Raw genomic sequence first — 18979 nt, 5'->3', positions numbered from 1 at the left:
TTCCCCAGCTGTCCCCCACCATTACCTTGTTCTGCGAGAGAATCTCCTTTATGAGAATTTATTGGCAGCTCTAACCTGCTCCCAACTATAAAAAAACTCAAAAGTTCCTATTAGTCCTGGGGGATGGGAATAAGCTCCAAAATAATTAGCAAAGAGCCAGGCTGGAGGCATGGTCAAGTGGTAGAGAGCCACCTAAGCAAGCAAGATGCCCTGAATTCAAATCCCATTACTAAAAAGAAAAAAAGTTGAAGAAGGATTCACATAAATATCAGATCCATAAGGACAAAGTCAGAAGGGAAAAAACTGTATTTTTTAAAAAATTCATTTATTAAAAACAGCAATTTCTAGCCAAATAATATAAAGCATTTTAAATTAATTATTTCAAAGTATGTACATTCTTTGTATAAGTAAACACGTGAAACTGTACAGATTTAAACAAATATCCATTTAGCAAACGAGTTGGATCACTTTTACCTACCCAGCACTTTGTAAGGTATGAGTGTTTCTGAAACGAAAGATCAAACCACAAGAACAAGTGCCATTACATACTTGTATCCCAAAGAACATGTTCAGCTTTGTACAGCAAACAAATCAGTCACAGTACTGTACAATAATCATGCCTTCATTTCTTTGGAAAGGCTATTGGAAAACCTAATATACATATAATACACAAAACTGGATATTTTACAGTTTATTTCATTCAGTACGTATTTAAAACGGTAAATGTTAATTAAGTAAATACAATTTTCCTAATTCATTTATGGCAAAGAATATGGACCTTTTACCTTCTCCAAATAGAGAGTAATAACTCTATCAAACAACGTCCACCACCAATTCAAACTGGGTTGAAAATCAAGTGACCCACTACAAAGTGACAGGCCTCAGGAGCTCTGTGTGAGAGAGCCAGCACTCGGGCCTAGGAGCATGCTAGTCACCCCCTGACCACGAGGTCACTGGCTCCATCCATTCCAGAACGCTTGGCAATACCCCACTGCCTGAGAATTCTTAATGACTCACAATTCTTTGTGAACCAAAAAAAGGGCTACATTTACTATATCAGAGGCAAAAAGCAATCCAATTCTGAATTTGAAGAACTTGTAGGAAAATTTATAGATGCTCATAATTTGTGATCCCTATGGATACAGTGTGGGCAGTGTTTGTCATCCTTCCATTTGTGGGGGAATGTGTTCTGCTGTGGCTGCCACAGCAGCAGATGGGCAGGCCAAGGGATACACGGGAAAGGGTTTGCTTTTGAAAAGGGCACCTGCAACTGAAGACAGTGTGCAGAAGAGGAGCAACTACACTTCATTCATGAAACCTGCTGCTCACTAGTGTCTTTCTCTTTGATGTCCCAAATTCAAGACACCTTAATTGGTAATCCCCCCCACACACCTACAGACTACGGTACCCTGAAGATCTGCCCTGAAGATGCCAACCCCACCTGTGTCTGTGGCGGCTACACCTCTCCGCTCTGAACGCTCTGCACCCCAGCAGTTCAAGGGGCACAGGCTACAGATGCCTCTGCCTCTCCCAGATAAAGATGACACCCTGAATTCCCAGGAGAGCAAGGAAGATGCCTTATCAGAAGTAACTAAACTTCAAAATGGTAGAAGAAACATGACATAAAATAGAGTGTACAAGTAAGATTTCTGGAAGTACAAAAATAGTCACTGTGGAATGCTCAATGGTTAAAAATGTTGCAGTGTCTCAAGCATTAGCAGCTTTCCAGGTAGCTGTATTTCCATAAAGTTATTTGCACTACTTCTTGTAACCTATTTTTATTGCACAACTTTTGTGAGAAAACATTCCCCCCATGGCTACTACAGAAGCATCTGCTCTGGTGACTGCTGCCATAGAATGGTTACCACCACTCACCAACAAATCTTTGGCATATGGTGTCTGTGAAAGGTAACACCAATCTCTCCACTTCGCTTTGTTTCCTTCTGCCGGCCGCACAGAGCAGCATGCCCAGGTGGTTCTCAAGATTCCCATGTAGCCTTCCTCGGCATCCTGCAGGCTGCAAGACTCCTCAGCCCTGGCTCATAGGACACACCGCTGACACCCAGCCCGGCCCGGCCCGGCCCAGCCCAGCCCAACAGGCCTGCTTAATGAGTCACGGACAGCAGGAAGGTCACCTGTAAAGCAATGTGAAATGTGAATAGCTGTGTTAGTTCTTCCGTGGAACAGCACCAAGAGAAAAGCTGGCTAGAGATAGAAAAGCAGGGGGGGGGGGGGGGGGCGGTGGCAAGGAACAACAAGTTGTTTTTATGGCATTTGTTTGGTTTTGTTTTAATAAAGGTCCTGTTACGTGGTGCAGCTGGTGTCAAATCCACGATCCTCCTCCCTCAACCTCACAAATGCTGGGATCAAGATAAATGTTTGCAGACACTAGGCCCAGAAGGAGCTACTCCCTATCACTGAACCCAGGCCCAAAAGTCACTTAAAGTCCAGGGACTGATGACACATTACACCAATGTTACAAATGATAAAAAAAAATCTGGGGCTGGGAATATGGCCTAGTGGCAAGATTGCTTGCCTCATATACATGAAGCCCTGGGTTCGATTCCCCAGCACCACATATATAGAAAACGGCCAGAAGTGGCGCTGTGGCTCAAGGGACAGAGTGCTAGCCTTGAGCAAAAAGAAGCCAGGGACAGTGCTCAGACCCTGAGTCCAAGCCCAGGACTGGCCAAAAAAAAAAAAAAAAAAAAAAAAAATCTGGGGCTGGGAATATAGCCTAGTGGTAAAGCGCTCGCCTCATATACATGAAGCCCCAGGTTCAATTCTCCAGCACCACATATATAGAAAAGGCCAAAAGTGGCGCTGTGGCTCAAGTGGTAGAGTGCTCTAGCCTTGAGCAAAAAGAAGCCAGGGACAGTGCTCAGGTCCTGAGTTCAAGCCCCAGGACTGGCAAAAAAAAAAAATCTATGTAGCACAGAGATGTGACCCCTGACAACAGCCAGTGACTGGACTGGAGAAAGGATCCACAAACAATGTGACTGGGACTCTGGAACTGAATATGAACTATAGATCAGACAACAGTACTAACATTAAATACCTGCCCTGATAACTGTATAGGAGTAGGAAGAAGGTAAGGAAACATTTTTCTCTCTCTTAGGAATACTCTACAGTGTTGCCCAACATGCTCTCTCATATGAGCTAGGGAGAAGGAAGGGAAGTGAAGATTAAAGCAAACTGGTCACATTGTAGGTAGGGTGAAGGATATTTGTGCGTTCCTTATGCCATCCCTGCATTTTCCCCTTCAAGTCTGAAATTAGAACAAAATGAACTTAAGACTCCAAATTTTGCACTGCTATATACTGATGCAACATATTGGACCTGGAATATCCTGAAAAGGCCCATGTGCTCAAGGCTTCTTCTCCACCACAGTGCTCCTGGGAGGTGGTAAGAGGTGGAGCCACAGGAAGGTCTTTGGGTCACAGAACATGCCATGTCCTCCTCCTTTCTTGAGCTTCTTGGCCATGCGGTGAGCAGTTTTGCTGCACTACACGTCCCCGCTATGTGCAGCCTCACCACAGGCCTAAAAGCCACAAGGCCAATAAGCCACAGATTAAGAACCTCAAACCATGAGCCAAAATAAACCTTTTCTCTTTATAAGTTGATTACTTCTCGTATTGTTACAGTGATGGAAAACAAGGTAAGTAACAACTGATGCTTAGGATCCTGAAACTCCACATCCTCATAACTACAACCCACTGTGACTGCAGAAAAAAGGAAAACTAGACAAGCAAATTGAACAATCTCCTGGATTGAGTCTTCCTTTTCAAGCCTCTCACTGTCCACAATGACCCTGCTTATTTAGCTCCCAGATGTGTCCTCGAGCACTTCCATGAGCTCCCCTCACACCCACCACCTCCCATCTGTGCACATACACTTGTGTTCCTCCTTTCCCAACCACCAAAACCCCACAGGCCTACCAAAAGCTCCACCCTGACCATTCCTGAGCTTCCAGCCACATTCTGTCCCCAAGGCATTATGCTTGTTCTTGATCGGCCCATGAACATGCAACCTTTTGTTTCCCTTATTTGAGAGAGAGAGAGAGAGAGAGAGAGAGAGAGAGAGAGAGAGAGAGCGCAATAACTCAAAAATAGTTATGTATGGAGAGGGCAAAGGCTGGAGGAGACTGGAAAGTAAAGCAAGGCTTCTATAAATTTACTTTGCTCTATAATCCTGATTTGGAAAACACATAAATATTTTATGCAAAAAGTAATATATCAAAATAGAGGAAAATATCTAAATAATGAAAACAAGCCTCATTAAATATGGAGGGTAAAATCGAATAGAAAACAGTTACTTCAGGGGCTGGGAATATGGCCTAGTGGCAAGAGTGCTTGCCTTGTATACATGAAGCCCTGGGTTCAATTCCCCAGCACCACATATATAGAAAACAACCATAAGTGGCGCTGTGACTCAAGTGGCAGAGTGCTAGCCTTGAGCAAAAAGAAGCCAGGGACGGTGCTCAGGCCCTAAGTCCAAGGCCCAGGACTGTCAAGGGAAAAAAAAAAAAAAGAAAATAGTCACTTCAAATGACATATACTAAGCTCCAAGGCTAAGAGACTGTCACCTATAATCCTTTCCTCTTAAGAGGCAGATCCCTGACCCCCATCTCCAAAATACCTAAAGCAAAATGGTCTTGGGTGGCTCAAGTGGTAGGAAACCTACCTAACAAATACAAGGACCTGAGTTTAAATCTCACTTGTCTCCCCCAAAAGTACTGACTGTAGTACAGCTCTAGATCGACATCTACTTTTTAAAATACAGCCCCCTATCTATTCATGCAAAGGAATATACACAGCCATCAAAAAGAATGATGTTAGCTGGGCACTGGTGGTTCACACCTGCATCCTAGCTACTCAAGAGGCTTAGATCTGAGAATTACAGTTCAAAACCAGCCCAGGCAGGAAAATCCATGAGAGCGTATCTCCAATCAATCACCAGAAAGCCAGAAATGGTACTGTGGCTCAAAGTAAGAGTGCTAGCCTTGAGCAAATGAGCTTAGGGAAAGGGCACAGTTTGTGAGTTCAAACCTCACAACCAACTGGGAAAAAAAAAGAAAAGAAAAGAAAAAATGTTCTGAACCATGCATGCCAGAACATGTAGGTAAAAGGAGCAGGTGGCTCGCACCTATAATCCTAGCTACTCAGGAAGCTGAGATCTGAGAACTGCGGTTCAAAGCCAGCCTGGGCAGAAAAGTTCCCATGAGATTCCTATCTCCAATTAATCACTCAAAAAGCAGAAGTGGAGCTCAAGTGGCAAAGTGCTAGCCTTGAGCATAAAGAGGGTCAGGGACAGCGCCCAGGCCCTGAGTTTAAGCCCCACATAGAGGGAAGGGAGGGAGGGAGGGAGGGAGGGAGGGAGGGAGGGAGGGAGGAAAGCTATTCCATTTAAAGAAATATCTAGACGCTGAAAAAGCAAATCCAGAGACAAAAAGGAAATGAGCAGGAGAGAGAAAGAATGGAGAACCTGCTCCTGGAGAAGGAATGCCATTTGAGAATGATGGAAGACCAAAGTGGTGATGATTGCACAATTCTATAAATACACTAAAAGCCAAAAAGATGAAGTATGATATTCAACTTTATCTCAAGAATGAAAGATTCCATTTCTCCTTCTAGCTTTCATTTTCCCATTACAGTAAATATCCTTAACAGATTTATTGGGAAGAGGACTGCCCAAATTACCTTCCCAATATCTACTCATTTCCATTACATTCTCTCTAACCATACCTCTCCATCCAAAACTCTTGCCGTGTACTACACTTCTACACTAAGCTTAGCAATTCGAAGTAAATATTCTCAAATATTCTCTACTCCTAATATACAGCAAGTACTCCGTTCATATTTGCTGACTGGATTAAATAAGGAATAACAGCTAACAACTGGGCTTCATATTCGGTTTTTATTTAATTTGAGGGAGGAAAACAAACAAAGAAAACCACTTCTAGTATCTATCCTAATCCCTCAAATAGCTTCTATAACCATGTGTATCCCAAACATAATTGCAAATTAACTGCCAGTATTTGGGTCCTTCACAAACAGGCCATTCAATTTAAACATAGTAATTTTCACTGTCAGAAACTTAAAATGCGGCTGAAAACTCAAAAGCCATCCCCTAAGGCTGGAAATAGCAATTCAAAGTTCAAATTCCTGCTCATCCAAATAAAATAGTTCAGTTTCCTTTTAAAATGAAATCTAAAAACAGTTGCTCTAAATATTATCCACTCAATGAAATAACCACAGAGGCTGGAAACACAAGATCTTCAGAATGTTGATTACCTGTTCCATGGAAGGACAAGCAATGACATCTATGTCTTCGGGGCTGAACTCTTCCTTTAACAAGGTGTGGAACTTCTGGAAGACTTGCTGAATGTTATTCTTAGAAGGAAGGGCAGGAGATTATAAGTCATGGAGAAAACACATACATCTTAAACATCAAGTGTTAATCATAATGATTTGTCCAAAAATAGGTAGAGGAAATGTGTTTTTAGTGAGGTTACCAAAGATACAGAATTTGCATATAACCTAACACATGCTAGCACAATCTGATATATAGATAATATATTCTAGAAAAACTAAATAAACTCTTGTAAAACCTGTATCCCCAGAGATCAGTAAGAGTTTCGGCAATTTCTTACACACAAAAAACTAATAATGTTTCAAAACATATAAATATGTACTTTAAAAATCTGCCAGTGCCTTGAGTAATGATGTGAGCTTAACACGAACTGGAAGTTGTAAGTCTTAAATTCTCTCTGATAGTTAATTCCTCGGTAGCTGCTGGAAGCCATTTATTTCTAATACTGACTAGGAAACTGGGGCCTCATTCCTGAAGTGCTGTAGTCCAATATGGGGCCATACACCATTTGAGGGAGGTCTGAGTTTTTGCTGATTTATCTATTTCTATTTTCAAAGTTAACAAACAAGACAAAGTGAACAGTGAAGGGAAAAGAGATAATCCGACAGCTTAAGGCTCAGAGGTCTTTCAAGAATCACAGTAATTATTCATTTGCAGCTCCCCAACATTTTCACTGTCTATGGGGAAAGGAAATGGTAGATGAGAAAAGCCACTCAAAGTCCAACATTCCGATAAACAATCATTCTACTCACCTTAACAGGCTTGAACAGGATGAACTCGGTCTCTTTGTTGGACAGGTACAGTGACATGCTTCTCCATATCAGTGGCAGCTTTGTCTTTAATGTTTTATAGGCAGTTGTCCCAAGTTCACCAACTTTAGCTGCAAAGAAATTGCCCTTGTTAGTGTCACAAAAGAGAAAAGAATAAAGGTGACTTAAGAGAAAAATAGCAAAAGTCTGTATTTCCCCAAAGAACTTCTTTTAAAATTCTTGTTTATGCGGTTTAATCACAAGCTCTATAAACATTCAAGTTTCTACAACATACAATCCTTAGGGCTAAGGTAGCAAAGTGCTACCCTTAACTGCTCTCCTCCCTCACTCATTTGGGTAAACCATTTTATTTTCTTTTTTTGTGCCTATACTGGGTCTTGAAATCAGAGCCTTGCACTCTTTTACTCAAAGTTGATGCTCTACCACCTGAGCCATGCTTCTACTTCCACTTTTTACTGGCTAATCAGAGATTGGAGTCTCTCAGATTTGTTAGGCTTCACTGAGTGATCTCCATGTCTGAACCTCCGGAGTGGCTAAGATTACACAGTGAGCTACTAGCACCAGGCTAGTATGCACATTAACAAATGGGAAAAGGAAACTAAAATAGTGGTTGTAGATGGAGAATAAATTCTTTCATTTTATATCTTTCACAGTTCAAATTTCATGTCATATAAAAAAATTTGGAGGATGATGGTGGTAAAACAAGATTTAAAAAGTGCCAGTGCTTCCAAAAAAATAACTCAACAACTCCTTACTTTTCATTAAATAAAGGAAGCCCCTCAAGATACTTGCCCCTGGGTTCTGGTTCCATTATCATCACTAACATACTTCAGGGATCACTAAACCACATTTCAGAGAGCTTAAAAATCACAAAGTGTACTGGCTAGTGAATACAAAGCCCACCATTAACTAAAAAAGACATATACCCTAGACTGAATTAACAAATTGGCATCCTAACATATAACTCACTTTCCTGGGAATTGATCATGCTAACAATCCCCAAGCTCTAGGGAGGTGGGAGGAGTGGGGAGGGGTGGGTCTTAAGACAGTTCTTAACACTATCCTCCATGTTCCCACCTCAAATAGCCCACAAATCTTTGGCAGTTAAGTGGACTTCATGCATTAGAAATCATGAAAAACAACTCACCTCCATGCGGCTAAAGTGACAGAAGACAAACTACACGATAAACTGAACTGGCATTGCATTCTCTGAGATCTCACTTTAAAGAATCAAGTGAGTTAAATAACAACACAGCAAGGCCTAGTCCAATCTGGCTTGTCACTATCCTTTTATGTACTCTCGCTTTACTAACAATTTTAGTGATGATGAGGTGCACAATATCTAAGCACTTCGAGCACTATTAGGACTCTACCTGAGAAGGTGACAGTCCTTATTTAGAAAGAAATAATCTTTTCACAAAGGGGGAAAAAATTTACATTAATTATGCATCAAGTTCCTGGGCATAAATGTACTAAATATGCCTATGCTTGTTGGCTGTTTTTATCTATTTTAAGGAAGATTTACTGCCCTTAAAGAATTTCATTTACATAAACATTCAAAATACAAATCTGATCCTATTTTTAAATAAGCCCTACATAAGCAACCAAAAACTTAAGCCAAATGCACCAATAAATTCAAAGATGATGAGAATTTTTCCAAGAGCTTTGCTGCAACAGGAACTAAAAAGTCTGCTTCTAGACTGCGAAGAATCATTAACAACTGACAAATCTGCTTCTAGACTGAAGAATCAGGTGGTTAACAGAGCAGCAGCCTACAATTAGCATGTCCACTACTCTCAGTAAAAGACCCATTTGTCTCCTGACACAATGCAATAGTTATCCAGTGTGCTCTGTTTGTTAAAAAAGAAATATTTGAAATAAAACTTTTGTCTTAGCCGGCACCTATGGCTCTCACCTGTAATCCTAGATAGATACTCAGGAGGCTGAAATGTAAGGATCATAGTTCAAAGCCAGCCCCAGGCACAAAAGTCCGTGAAACTCTTTTCTTCAATAAACTACTCAGAAAAAGCCAGAAGTAGCATTGTGGCTCAGGTAGTACAGCACTAGCCTTAAGCACAAAGAGGTTCAAGGACAGAGCCCAGGCCCTTAGTTCAAGCCCCAGGACCAGAAAAAAACAACAAAAAACAAAAAAACCTTCTTGTCTTCCTTTCAATGAGAACTTTCTACATTTACACATCTTCCTAAGAGATACACAGTTATTAATTTTGTGATTCATATTCAAATTAACCTAAGACATTCATGAATGAAAATTCTGGAGGTTTAAGATGATTTCAGTCCTTTAGCCCAAAGAAAACATCTACCAGACATTACCATGCATTCAATATGGTATAGTAACCATACTAGAAAGTTGATTAGATATCTGAAACAGCCAGTTTTCATGGATGAAAGCCAGAATGTCACTCATAGCTCACAGCAAAAAAGTTACCCTCCATCCTGAACATGACGCATCCATAATTAAAATACCCTTCTTAAGCCAAGTGTGGACGTACACACCTATAATCCCCAGAGGCTGAGGTAGGAAGATTAAGGGTTTGAGGCCAGCCTGGGCTACATAACATAACATGATCCTGTCTCACTAAGAAAAAAAAAAAAAAAAAAGGATGAGGGAGGAGGTAACAAGTTGGATAAGAAATGTATGCACTGCCTTACATATGAACTGTAACCCCTCTGTACGTCACTTTGACAACACCGTTCTTTCATCACGTTGTCACCATTACCATTTCTAAATTTAATATACATTAGGAGATGGACAGAAATATCAACTTAACAAAATGATTTGTTTTGGTTGAATAGCTACATGAAATGCCACGAAGTGTACCAAAAATAATCAGATGATACTGCCTGCTAAGTCTCACCAATAACTCAGTTCTACAATTTTTTGCACACACTCCAAAATGTCAACCAACAATGTAAGTTTAAGAAAATGTGGAAGAAAAGTGACCCAACATATTTTCATTTACTTGAAAACATATAGTATCTCATAATTTCACTGTCAAATAACAGTATTTCCACACATGCTCTATCCCAATGAATAGTACTGTACAGAAACCAAATGACTCAAAAATGTTCCCTTAATTCTAGCCACATTTTATTTTTAACTACTTAAATTTTGTTTTTAATTCTTCCTTTCCTGGAAAGCTTGTTGAGATACAAGTAGTGCTAGCCTAGTAAAACCTGCCAACTCCAATCTAGCATCTCAGAGTAAGAAGTCAACTCCAAGCTGTCAAAGCAAGGGCCATATCAATGCAAACGAACAGCAATCTTAAAAAAGCAAGCCCCAAGAAGAAAATCTGAATACCTGGTTGTGCCCAAGGCTGCTGGGAAAGAGTATACTTGGGGCCTCCTTGACTGGCCATGGTTTTTAATGCTGAAACCTAATAGAAGAAACAGAGAAAAGCTTCATTCAACAGTGACAAATGCAATGTTAAGGGATATATAATACCGTTTCAACCTATTAAAATATGCTGATATACTTGAGTGTGCAACTCTAACAAAAATGCAACATGTCTTACCATCTTTTATGACTAGTAAAAAATTTTAGCATGACTTCTGTCATTCAACATACATATTATCCTGCAAACACCATGCCAAAATCCTACAAAGGCATTGTGCAGAAACACTTCAGACTAGGGAAGTCTTTCTTAAGTGCACTGTTACATTGATACCAAATTATTACTATACTATATCAGAAATATGTCACCCAGAGCTGAACAAAAACTCTGGTCCATACTCTAAGAATTTTTTTTTAATCATAACACAGGCAGAGTGTCGTTAAAACAAACAAAAAGCTTAGGGTAGTGATACACACCTAGACTCCCTGCATTTGAGAGGCTGAGAGAGTAGGACTGACAGTTCAAGGTCAGCCTGGTTACAGAGACAGACCCTGTTTCCAAAAAAGCAAAAAAGCATGCATACATATGTGCACACACACATTATTTTCAAATACTACCAAAAGCACTCTTGGCCAATAACAACTGTCTTGACTAGACAGAGCCTTGGGAATGTATCTTCTCATCTCTTTTTATTCCACAGCAGGAACAGGGAAAACCAATAGAAGAGTACCTGCTCCTGAGACAGTATGACTGGAAAGGGACTGGGAGGCAACTGGGGAAAGTGAGAGAGAGAAGCTGTAGCAAGTATTTTTCTCCAAGGGACAGACATGGACTGAACTTTATCAGTAGTATCACTAGAAAAACCCAAGCATCAATTCTTTAGCTTTCTTATGAAAAGGGTCAAATAAGTATTTAGACAAGTATAATGCTGACTCAGGTCTCTCTGGCCTTCTCTCATGCCTTCTGTTTCTCCTTTCTAATTCCTCTCCTGGACTACTCTTGGACTTGCCAAGTAATTGCCCTTGCCCTCACTCAATTTTTCTCCATGTCTTTGTCACTGTGAGATAAAGCTTTTGAAAACAAATCGCAAATGACTATAAATCAGTTGGGTGTCCCTAAGAAAAAAACATATTCACGCTTTAGGGTATATCATCCCAAATTATTTCTAGTATAAAAATATTCACATGTGCTCATTTACAAAAATAGGAACATGGTATTCTCTAAACATTTTTCCTATTTAAACCTATCTTCTGGACATTTTTCTGACTTTTTTTTGGAGGGGGGGCAGTCCTGGAGTTTAGAATTTAGGACCTAAGCACTGTCCCTGGCTTCTTTTTGCTCAGGCTAGCAGTCTACCTCTTGAGCCACAGTGCTACTTCTAGCTTTTTCTGTGCATGTGGTGCTGAGGAATCGAACCCAGGGCTTCATGCATGTTAGGCAAGCTCTCTACCACTAGGCCACATTCCCAGCTCCCTTTCTGACAATTTTAACACAATGGCTATCTACTATTCCACTTGATTATTTCAGAATTTAAACCCATTTCATAACGACATACAAAATTTTAGGCTGTCTGTTTTTAAAGTAATGTAGACCTGTATGTTCACCTCTATTTACTATTTAATTTACTTATCTTTAAGTCAAACCTCAAGGAGTAAGAAGTATTTTCTTCAAATTTTTCCCAGATCTAGAGAGATAATCTCTCCTGAGAATGAAATCAAGAAGAAGAAATGACTGTTCTCAAGGGAAAGCTTTCTTCAATTAGCCTCATCTTTTTTACTTTTCCTTTTTTAATTAGCATACATTAGTTGTGCAAGAAGGACTTCCTTGACATTTCCAGATATATAAACAATGTATCCTATCACCTCACCTACCTTGTCAGTCTCTTATCCCACTTCTCCTTCCTAAAACAGTTTCAATGAGTTTCACTGTTTCATTTTTCATTTCACACATGCAAATAAGCTACTTAGAAAATATTCTCATTTACACTCTTCATTAGCCCTTCCTCCTCCTGATGATGCCTTCTCCATCAGAACATTTTACTTTTCTATCACTGTTTTTTGTGTCCAAACACACTAGTATTATACTAAGTATTAGACACACATAATACATGTATATCTGAAATACCACAGTGAAACCCCGAGAGGCTGAGAATAACCCTCTCTATTGCTTTCTCTTCCCCTGCCCCACCTAATACCCTATTGGTCAACAGCTTCCACTGAGGCTCCTTATTCTATCTTCATAAATAGTTGCACTGTATTTAGAAATTATTCACACTCCATCTTCCTTTATCCCTCTTTCCTCATCTTCTTAATCATACATATATACATATCAAATATGTCATGCCATATATACACATATATTTGTGTGTATGTACATACATGTCTATATGTATATACTGTACATATATTTGATGTACAAATCCATGAATATGTATATCTTAGATCTAGCTTCCATAGATGAGTAAAAATATGTGATATTTGGCTTCCAACTTGTTTTTGTTCTTTTTCACTGGCATCTTTTGTGTCTGTACCACAGGTAGTAACACTAGCTAATGATCAGCAACAATTCTTAGTGAACACTCTGCACATTTGTGTCTTTGTTGTTCCAGGCACATCCTACTTGGCCAGTTAATCAGTTAAGACTCATCCAACTTGAGAGAAAATACTACCATCACTTTATTTTTACATGATACACTCTAATGTTAGTCTGATGTAAACAAAAGACACTTAATGAAAGTTAACTTGAAGACTTTTAAAACATCTTTAAAGCCTGAGTAATGACATCTGTTTTATTTTTTTAAATAATTAGGCTGAAGCAAGAATGTCAAAATGGCCATGGTCTGTCTTTCTCTTTGCTGGCATTTGCCAGTCAGTAGATTTTTGCTCAAGCAATGGAAGTCTAACTGTAGTATCTGCTTATATTTAATGTGTGTATTTAGCAGTTAACATGTCAACAGAAAATCTTCAATTCTCAATTATCCAGAAAAAAAAGGAAAGAACCAATTAGCATTTAGAGTAAGAAATATCTCCCATTTAAGTAGTAGAAAATTTGGATGTGCAGATTGTGGTTGCTGCCATGCAGGCCCAGTAGCAGGGGAAGTTAGCAGACAGTGCTGAGTCCCTGCCCACAGGCAGGTAACTCACAGCGGAAAAGCACAAGGATACCTCTGCAGTATTTGCACTCTTCCCCCTCAACATCTAAAAACTCTACAGCATACCTAAAAGTCTGCAAATCGAAAACTTCCATGACAGGAAACAGTGATTTCCTAAACAGTCACTAAAGCATGGGCTTATTGTCTCCTTAGGCTGGAGTTTTCACCAGAGTGCAAGTCAAAAGTAAAGGTAGGAAAGAATGCAAATGTCTTTGTAAGGAGACACCTCAATCTGTACCTTTGTCATGAACTCCTCCAGAGGCTCTACAAACAGCTTGGTCTGTTGCTGAATAAACTGCTCACAGGCGGATTTCAAGTGCCGGTCTACATCTTTCTTAGAATCAAGATAATGTTCTCTTATCTCAGGAGTACCCTGAAAAAAAAAAAAAGATGACAATTTCCTTTTTTTTTTTTTACATGCCAAGAAATTATGGACATGTAAAGAATGTGGATTAGTACCCACCACCAATGAAACAGACTCCTTCTCACCTCCAACAAGAACTCTATCAAGGCATTGTTGCTATTCAGCCTAAAAAATCTTGGAACAGTCATAGGATTCAGGATTTTAAATGCTGCATCTGTGAAACAAAATTACTCATCCAGTGAACATGTACAGTTTCAACAGAGAAGTCCTGTGTAACATGTGCAAGCTCTCTACTGCCATAAAGCAGAAGGCATTCATCTTCAGTACGTCACGTCCAGGGCCGGCCCGGGGCGAGATGCACACAAGTGATGGCCACCGTCCCCACACAGTTATTTTCCAGAAGTTAGAATTACAAAATGCTATTCATCTCAATTATCCATTTATAAAAGAAGAAAAATGATACACTGTATAATTTTAGATGTTAAATATTTTTTTTATTATACACATACTTACCCAGCTTCTTTATTAAGGTATTGGCTGACACAGAAATTTATCCACTTGAAGCAGAGTGAATAAACAAATGTGTCAGCCAAGAAGAAAACACCAAAAGGACATATTTACCCCTCAACCTCCAGACTAACTAGAATCTATGCAAAGTATTAACTGAGGTCTCATTGATGTTCAAATGCAATAAGATATACTGTTAGTCAAGAGGTTAGAGGATTAAAAGTGAAGATAGCAAGTATTAAGTATAGTTTAAAACAGACTGTTGCTTTGCTTAAGCTGTGCCAAACCAGAGAAAGCAAAGCATGAAATGTTTCTAATACTCATTCTGAATTTCTTTTAATCTTTAAGTAATTATACAAAGGAACTGCACACACATGCCACAGTAATACTGCCTTGACCTGGGTCTTAATGAAATGAAAAAGAACATCTATCTATTCAGTAATTAAGAGCAAATCTTTAACAAATGGCTCTTTGTTGTCTTTTCTATAAGATACCTGAAAGATTCCTTTTGCAATAAATAGAATCATATCACCATATGGTGGCTTTACACAGCTTCATAATATTTAGGGAAAAACAAACTGCCAAAATCTTAGGCTATCTCATTGTCTCACACCTCAGTAAACCTACATTTAAATCAAGTGGCAACAACTTACAAATTAGGAAGAAAAAAAAAAGAGTGGCTCTGATGGCTCATGCCTGTAATCCTAGCTACTCAGGAGGCTGAGATCTGAGGATCACAGTTCAAAACCAGCTCAGGCAGGAAAGTCTGTGAAACTCTTAGCTACCAGTAAATTGGAAGTGACGTAGCTCAAGTGGCAGAGCACTAGCCTTGAGCAAAGGAGCTCAGGGACAGAACCCTGGCCCTGAGTTCAAGCCCCAGGATGGACAAAAAATAAAAAGTAAAAAGAAAAAAAGATGGGAGTGGAGGTGTGGCTTCAACTGATAGAGTATCTGCCTTGAACAGAAAAGCCAACTGAGCGCAAAGGCCCTGAGTTCAAATCCCAGTATTGATATCAAAATACTGAAGGTTACTTTCCAGAACTGAAGGTTATGACTCAAGTGGTAGAGTGCCAACATTCAACAACAACAAAAAAACCTAAGCAACTGAGTTCAAGCCCCAAAACCTATGCACACGTGCTACACACACACACACACACACACACACACGAGATTTGAGGATCACAGTTCAAAGGCAGACAAATCAAAAGAATTATCTCCAATTAATCAGCAAAAAGGCAGATGTGGAGGTATGGCTCAAGTGATAGAGCATCAGCCTTAAATGAAAAAGCCAAGCAAGAACAGAAAATCCTGAATTCAAGACCCAGTACTGACACAAAGAAAAGAAAGAAAAAGAAAATATATCCACCCTGATATATTCCATCAGAAATTTCCCACCATTCCCAGAACTCACACTGAAAAAAATAAATAGGAAGGAAATTAATCTGAAAAGCTGGGAGATGGAAGGCTTAGATACAAATATGCTTGTTAAAAAATCATGCATTCCTTAAAGGCAAAAGTCAAAATATCTGGCTCGTGTTAGGAAAAAATAGCAAAGTATATGAATAAGGCACACGGGCTTATCCGGTGTGGCAGACAGAAAGAGCAGTGGGAAGACAAGCTGTTTTTATATGACCTATCAGAAGGTCACAATAAAACACTGACTTAAGTATACTCTCAAATTTTTTTTTAATTCTACCCTCATAATAAACATAGTAATTAGGAAACTAAACTGCTATCTTTGGAAATTACGTATTTGAGTTGCTCTGAGTCAAAGACCACAGAAAATAATCTGGGTCTCTCAACTGTGCCAACATATAAGACAGAAGTTAACTTATCACATAAACGAACTGGCTTAGGACAAAAGAGCTTAAATCTCTTGGAAATAATTAACATTTACAAAAATATATAAGGAATTAAGGGAAATAAGTGATGTTTATAGTATATCCTTAACTTAAGATCAGTATCTTAAAAAGTAACTACTTTGATCTTTTAGAAATCATCTCTTGCTTATTCGGAGACAAATCATTAGAATGGATAAATCATTTTCCCCAAGGTAACTGATACATATTTCCATTTCATGACAACTTAACTAGCTAATCTAATGATAGTTCCTTAATTTACTTCCCTAAAATTTAAAGAAACTAACTTAAGCATATTAACACATAGCATATATTGTCATGCTTAATGATTTTGATTATCAGTAAAAGTATCATGACACCTTCATTGTGCTCCTTTTATCTAGGAAGGTAGAGTAGGAATGCTAAAATATTTATCTAATATTTACGTAAGAGCCAGGAAGTGACAAACAAGAACAAAACCTGTCTCAAGCATTTCTTCTGTTTTATCTAGCTTCAGGAACTTTTACAAGCAAGTTAATAAACTCAAATAAAAATCATTCCAATTAGCTGATACATATTACCTTTTTAGTAGGTAACTATTAGACTGACTTTTCATTTTCTAACTGGTTATAATAAAATGTGAATGAACCTAAGGGAGGTAATCCTGTATCAGAACTTAAAATGCTCAGATATAGCTTCCCTCACCAAGAAAATAAAGCTAGTTAGAAGTAATTAGGATACTGACAAGTCAATTTAGTATGAAGAAATAACATACTTAGCAAGCAAAGCATGCAAAAAAAAATTGCAGATGAACATAAAATAAACCTATAACCTGTGCTGACACACTTGGATAGGTCAAACAACCAACTGTGTCAGCCAGAACAAGTACCTCTAGTTTTCTTGAGGTCCAGGGAAATTTCCTTAATGGTGAATTCAGTGTGAAATGGAGCAATTTGTTCACGAAGAATCAAAAGATGCTTAATTAAGAAAAGTTGTCCATCAATCTGAGTCTAAATTGTAAGACAGAAAAATAGAAATCACAGGATCAAATCAAACAGGAACATATTTATAAAACATGTTATTAATCAACAATAATCCTTAGTTATTCCATGAGTACTAATTAAAACTTGTTCATCTATAACTTTATTCTCTATCCTCTTCTAGTCCCTATATCAAAATTTCACTCAATTCTCCATTCTACAAATAGAGAAATTGAGTGGTCACACACAAAGGGAAAGCTTTTCTAGCAACAAAATGTCAAATTCTTCTGATAAGACTTTTTTTAACTTGTCTAAGACTTAAAGTTGAAACCCAAGTTTGCAAATATGTAAGTTACAGGGTTTGAACACTCCAAGCAACAGTGAAAATGAGTCTGTTAAAAAGCCCATGGCTCTTTTCCTATAGGCAACAGGAGTTTTAAGTGGAGAGGTAAGCAGAGCAACACTGCTGATCATGTTCTACTTCCTGACAAGGCCATGAAAGCAGCACATACCAGAAGCTTCCCACTTCTAAACCCATCCTGACTAAAAAACGGTAAGCCATGCAGTCATGGGAAATACTTGCACTCATACAACTTAAGGGTTACAGCTGCCTGTGCTCAGAACTGACAGGCTGATTTCCTCCAGATAAGGCCATTGAACTACTTAAAACAATATTAAAGGGATGATTAAATTGCTGTTTCCTTAAAAATACTTCTCTTGATATTACAAGGATACCATAGTACCATTTCCCCAATTGCTAAGGCAGTTATCTAGAATCCTTCACCCTATAGAATTTATGATGCAAGTACCATTTTTGATACGTTAGCACTTTTGATACAGTAGTCTTTATTGAGCACTACAATGAAATGCTAGTTTCTCTCAAAGGACCTCAAAATCCAATCATGTTAAACAAATCTCACTGCCAAACTGGCTTTACATTCTCATGTATATAAAGAATATATTGTGCAGTATTATTATAGGTAATAAAGTTTCTCCTAACATTTCATCAAACCTTGTTTTTGGTGATAGACTCTGATGCTCCCAGTAAGGACTGAATGCAGGCAGACAATGCTTCCTGTGATAATCCTTGGAACACAGCCCTCTGGTGGAATTAAAAAAAAAAAATCATTAGCATCACAAAACAATTGTGGCAATTAAAAACAATTAAAAGGAAATCCCCTAGGCCCTGAAGGCCACAATGTTATTTGCTTTCATCACTGGATTAATCTATTACTGGTTCCATTTCTCCTAGAGTTTTCTATTCCTGTGCAATCTTTCTAGACCAACACATGGTTTTAAAACCATGCACACAGTTCTAGAACTCGTCATATGCTTCTTCAATAAATATGTACTAGCACTATTCCATGCCACACACACTGAGCTAGATGCTGAGTAGGGCAGAGGTTAACAAGCAAGCAGGGTTCTGACTCCAGCATAATCTCACTTATGGGGATATGTTTTAAAGCTTTAAAACTATAAAAAGTGAGGCACCAATGGTTTATACCTATAATCCTAGCTACTCAGGAGGCTGAGATATGACAATTGTGGTTCAAAGCCAACATGGGCAGGAAAGTCCGGGAGACTCATCTCCAATTAACCACCAGAAAACAGGAAGTAGCACTGTGGCTCAAGTGGTAGAGAGCT

At 38.8% G+C, this 18979-nt stretch overlaps 1 protein-coding gene across 2 annotated transcripts in view; it reads right to left on the bottom strand.

The window, feature by feature from the left end:
- Positions 1 to 305: 305 nt before the first annotated feature.
- Positions 306 to 18979, bottom strand: part of Cog3 (component of oligomeric golgi complex 3) — a 53403-nt gene continuing 34729 nt past the window's right edge. The window contains exons 16-23 of one of the 2 annotated variants that reach the window (XM_048341347.1): positions 18348 to 18437; positions 17245 to 17365; positions 14136 to 14224; positions 13885 to 14019; positions 10462 to 10537; positions 7125 to 7252; positions 6294 to 6392; positions 306 to 2135 (exon numbers count right to left, since the gene is read on the bottom strand). In XM_048341347.1, coding sequence (XP_048197304.1) covers positions 2106 to 2135; positions 6294 to 6392; positions 7125 to 7252; positions 10462 to 10537; positions 13885 to 14019; positions 14136 to 14224; positions 17245 to 17365; positions 18348 to 18437 — 768 coding nt within the window. In that variant the 3' untranslated portion in view covers positions 306 to 2105. Of the gene's footprint in view, positions 2136 to 5366; positions 6393 to 7124; positions 7253 to 10461; positions 10538 to 13884; positions 14020 to 14135; positions 14225 to 17244; positions 17366 to 18347; positions 18438 to 18979 lie in introns of those variants that run through there. The other variant, XM_048341346.1, reaches the window with a different exon arrangement.

Source organism: Perognathus longimembris, chromosome 3 (genome assembly GCF_023159225.1).
Source record: "Perognathus longimembris pacificus isolate PPM17 chromosome 3, ASM2315922v1, whole genome shotgun sequence".
In the NCBI taxonomy this organism is placed as follows: Eukaryota; Metazoa; Chordata; class Mammalia; order Rodentia; family Heteromyidae; genus Perognathus; species Perognathus longimembris.
Note: the sequence above shows the minus strand (reverse complement) of the source record. Positions and strands in the feature narration are given on the sequence as shown.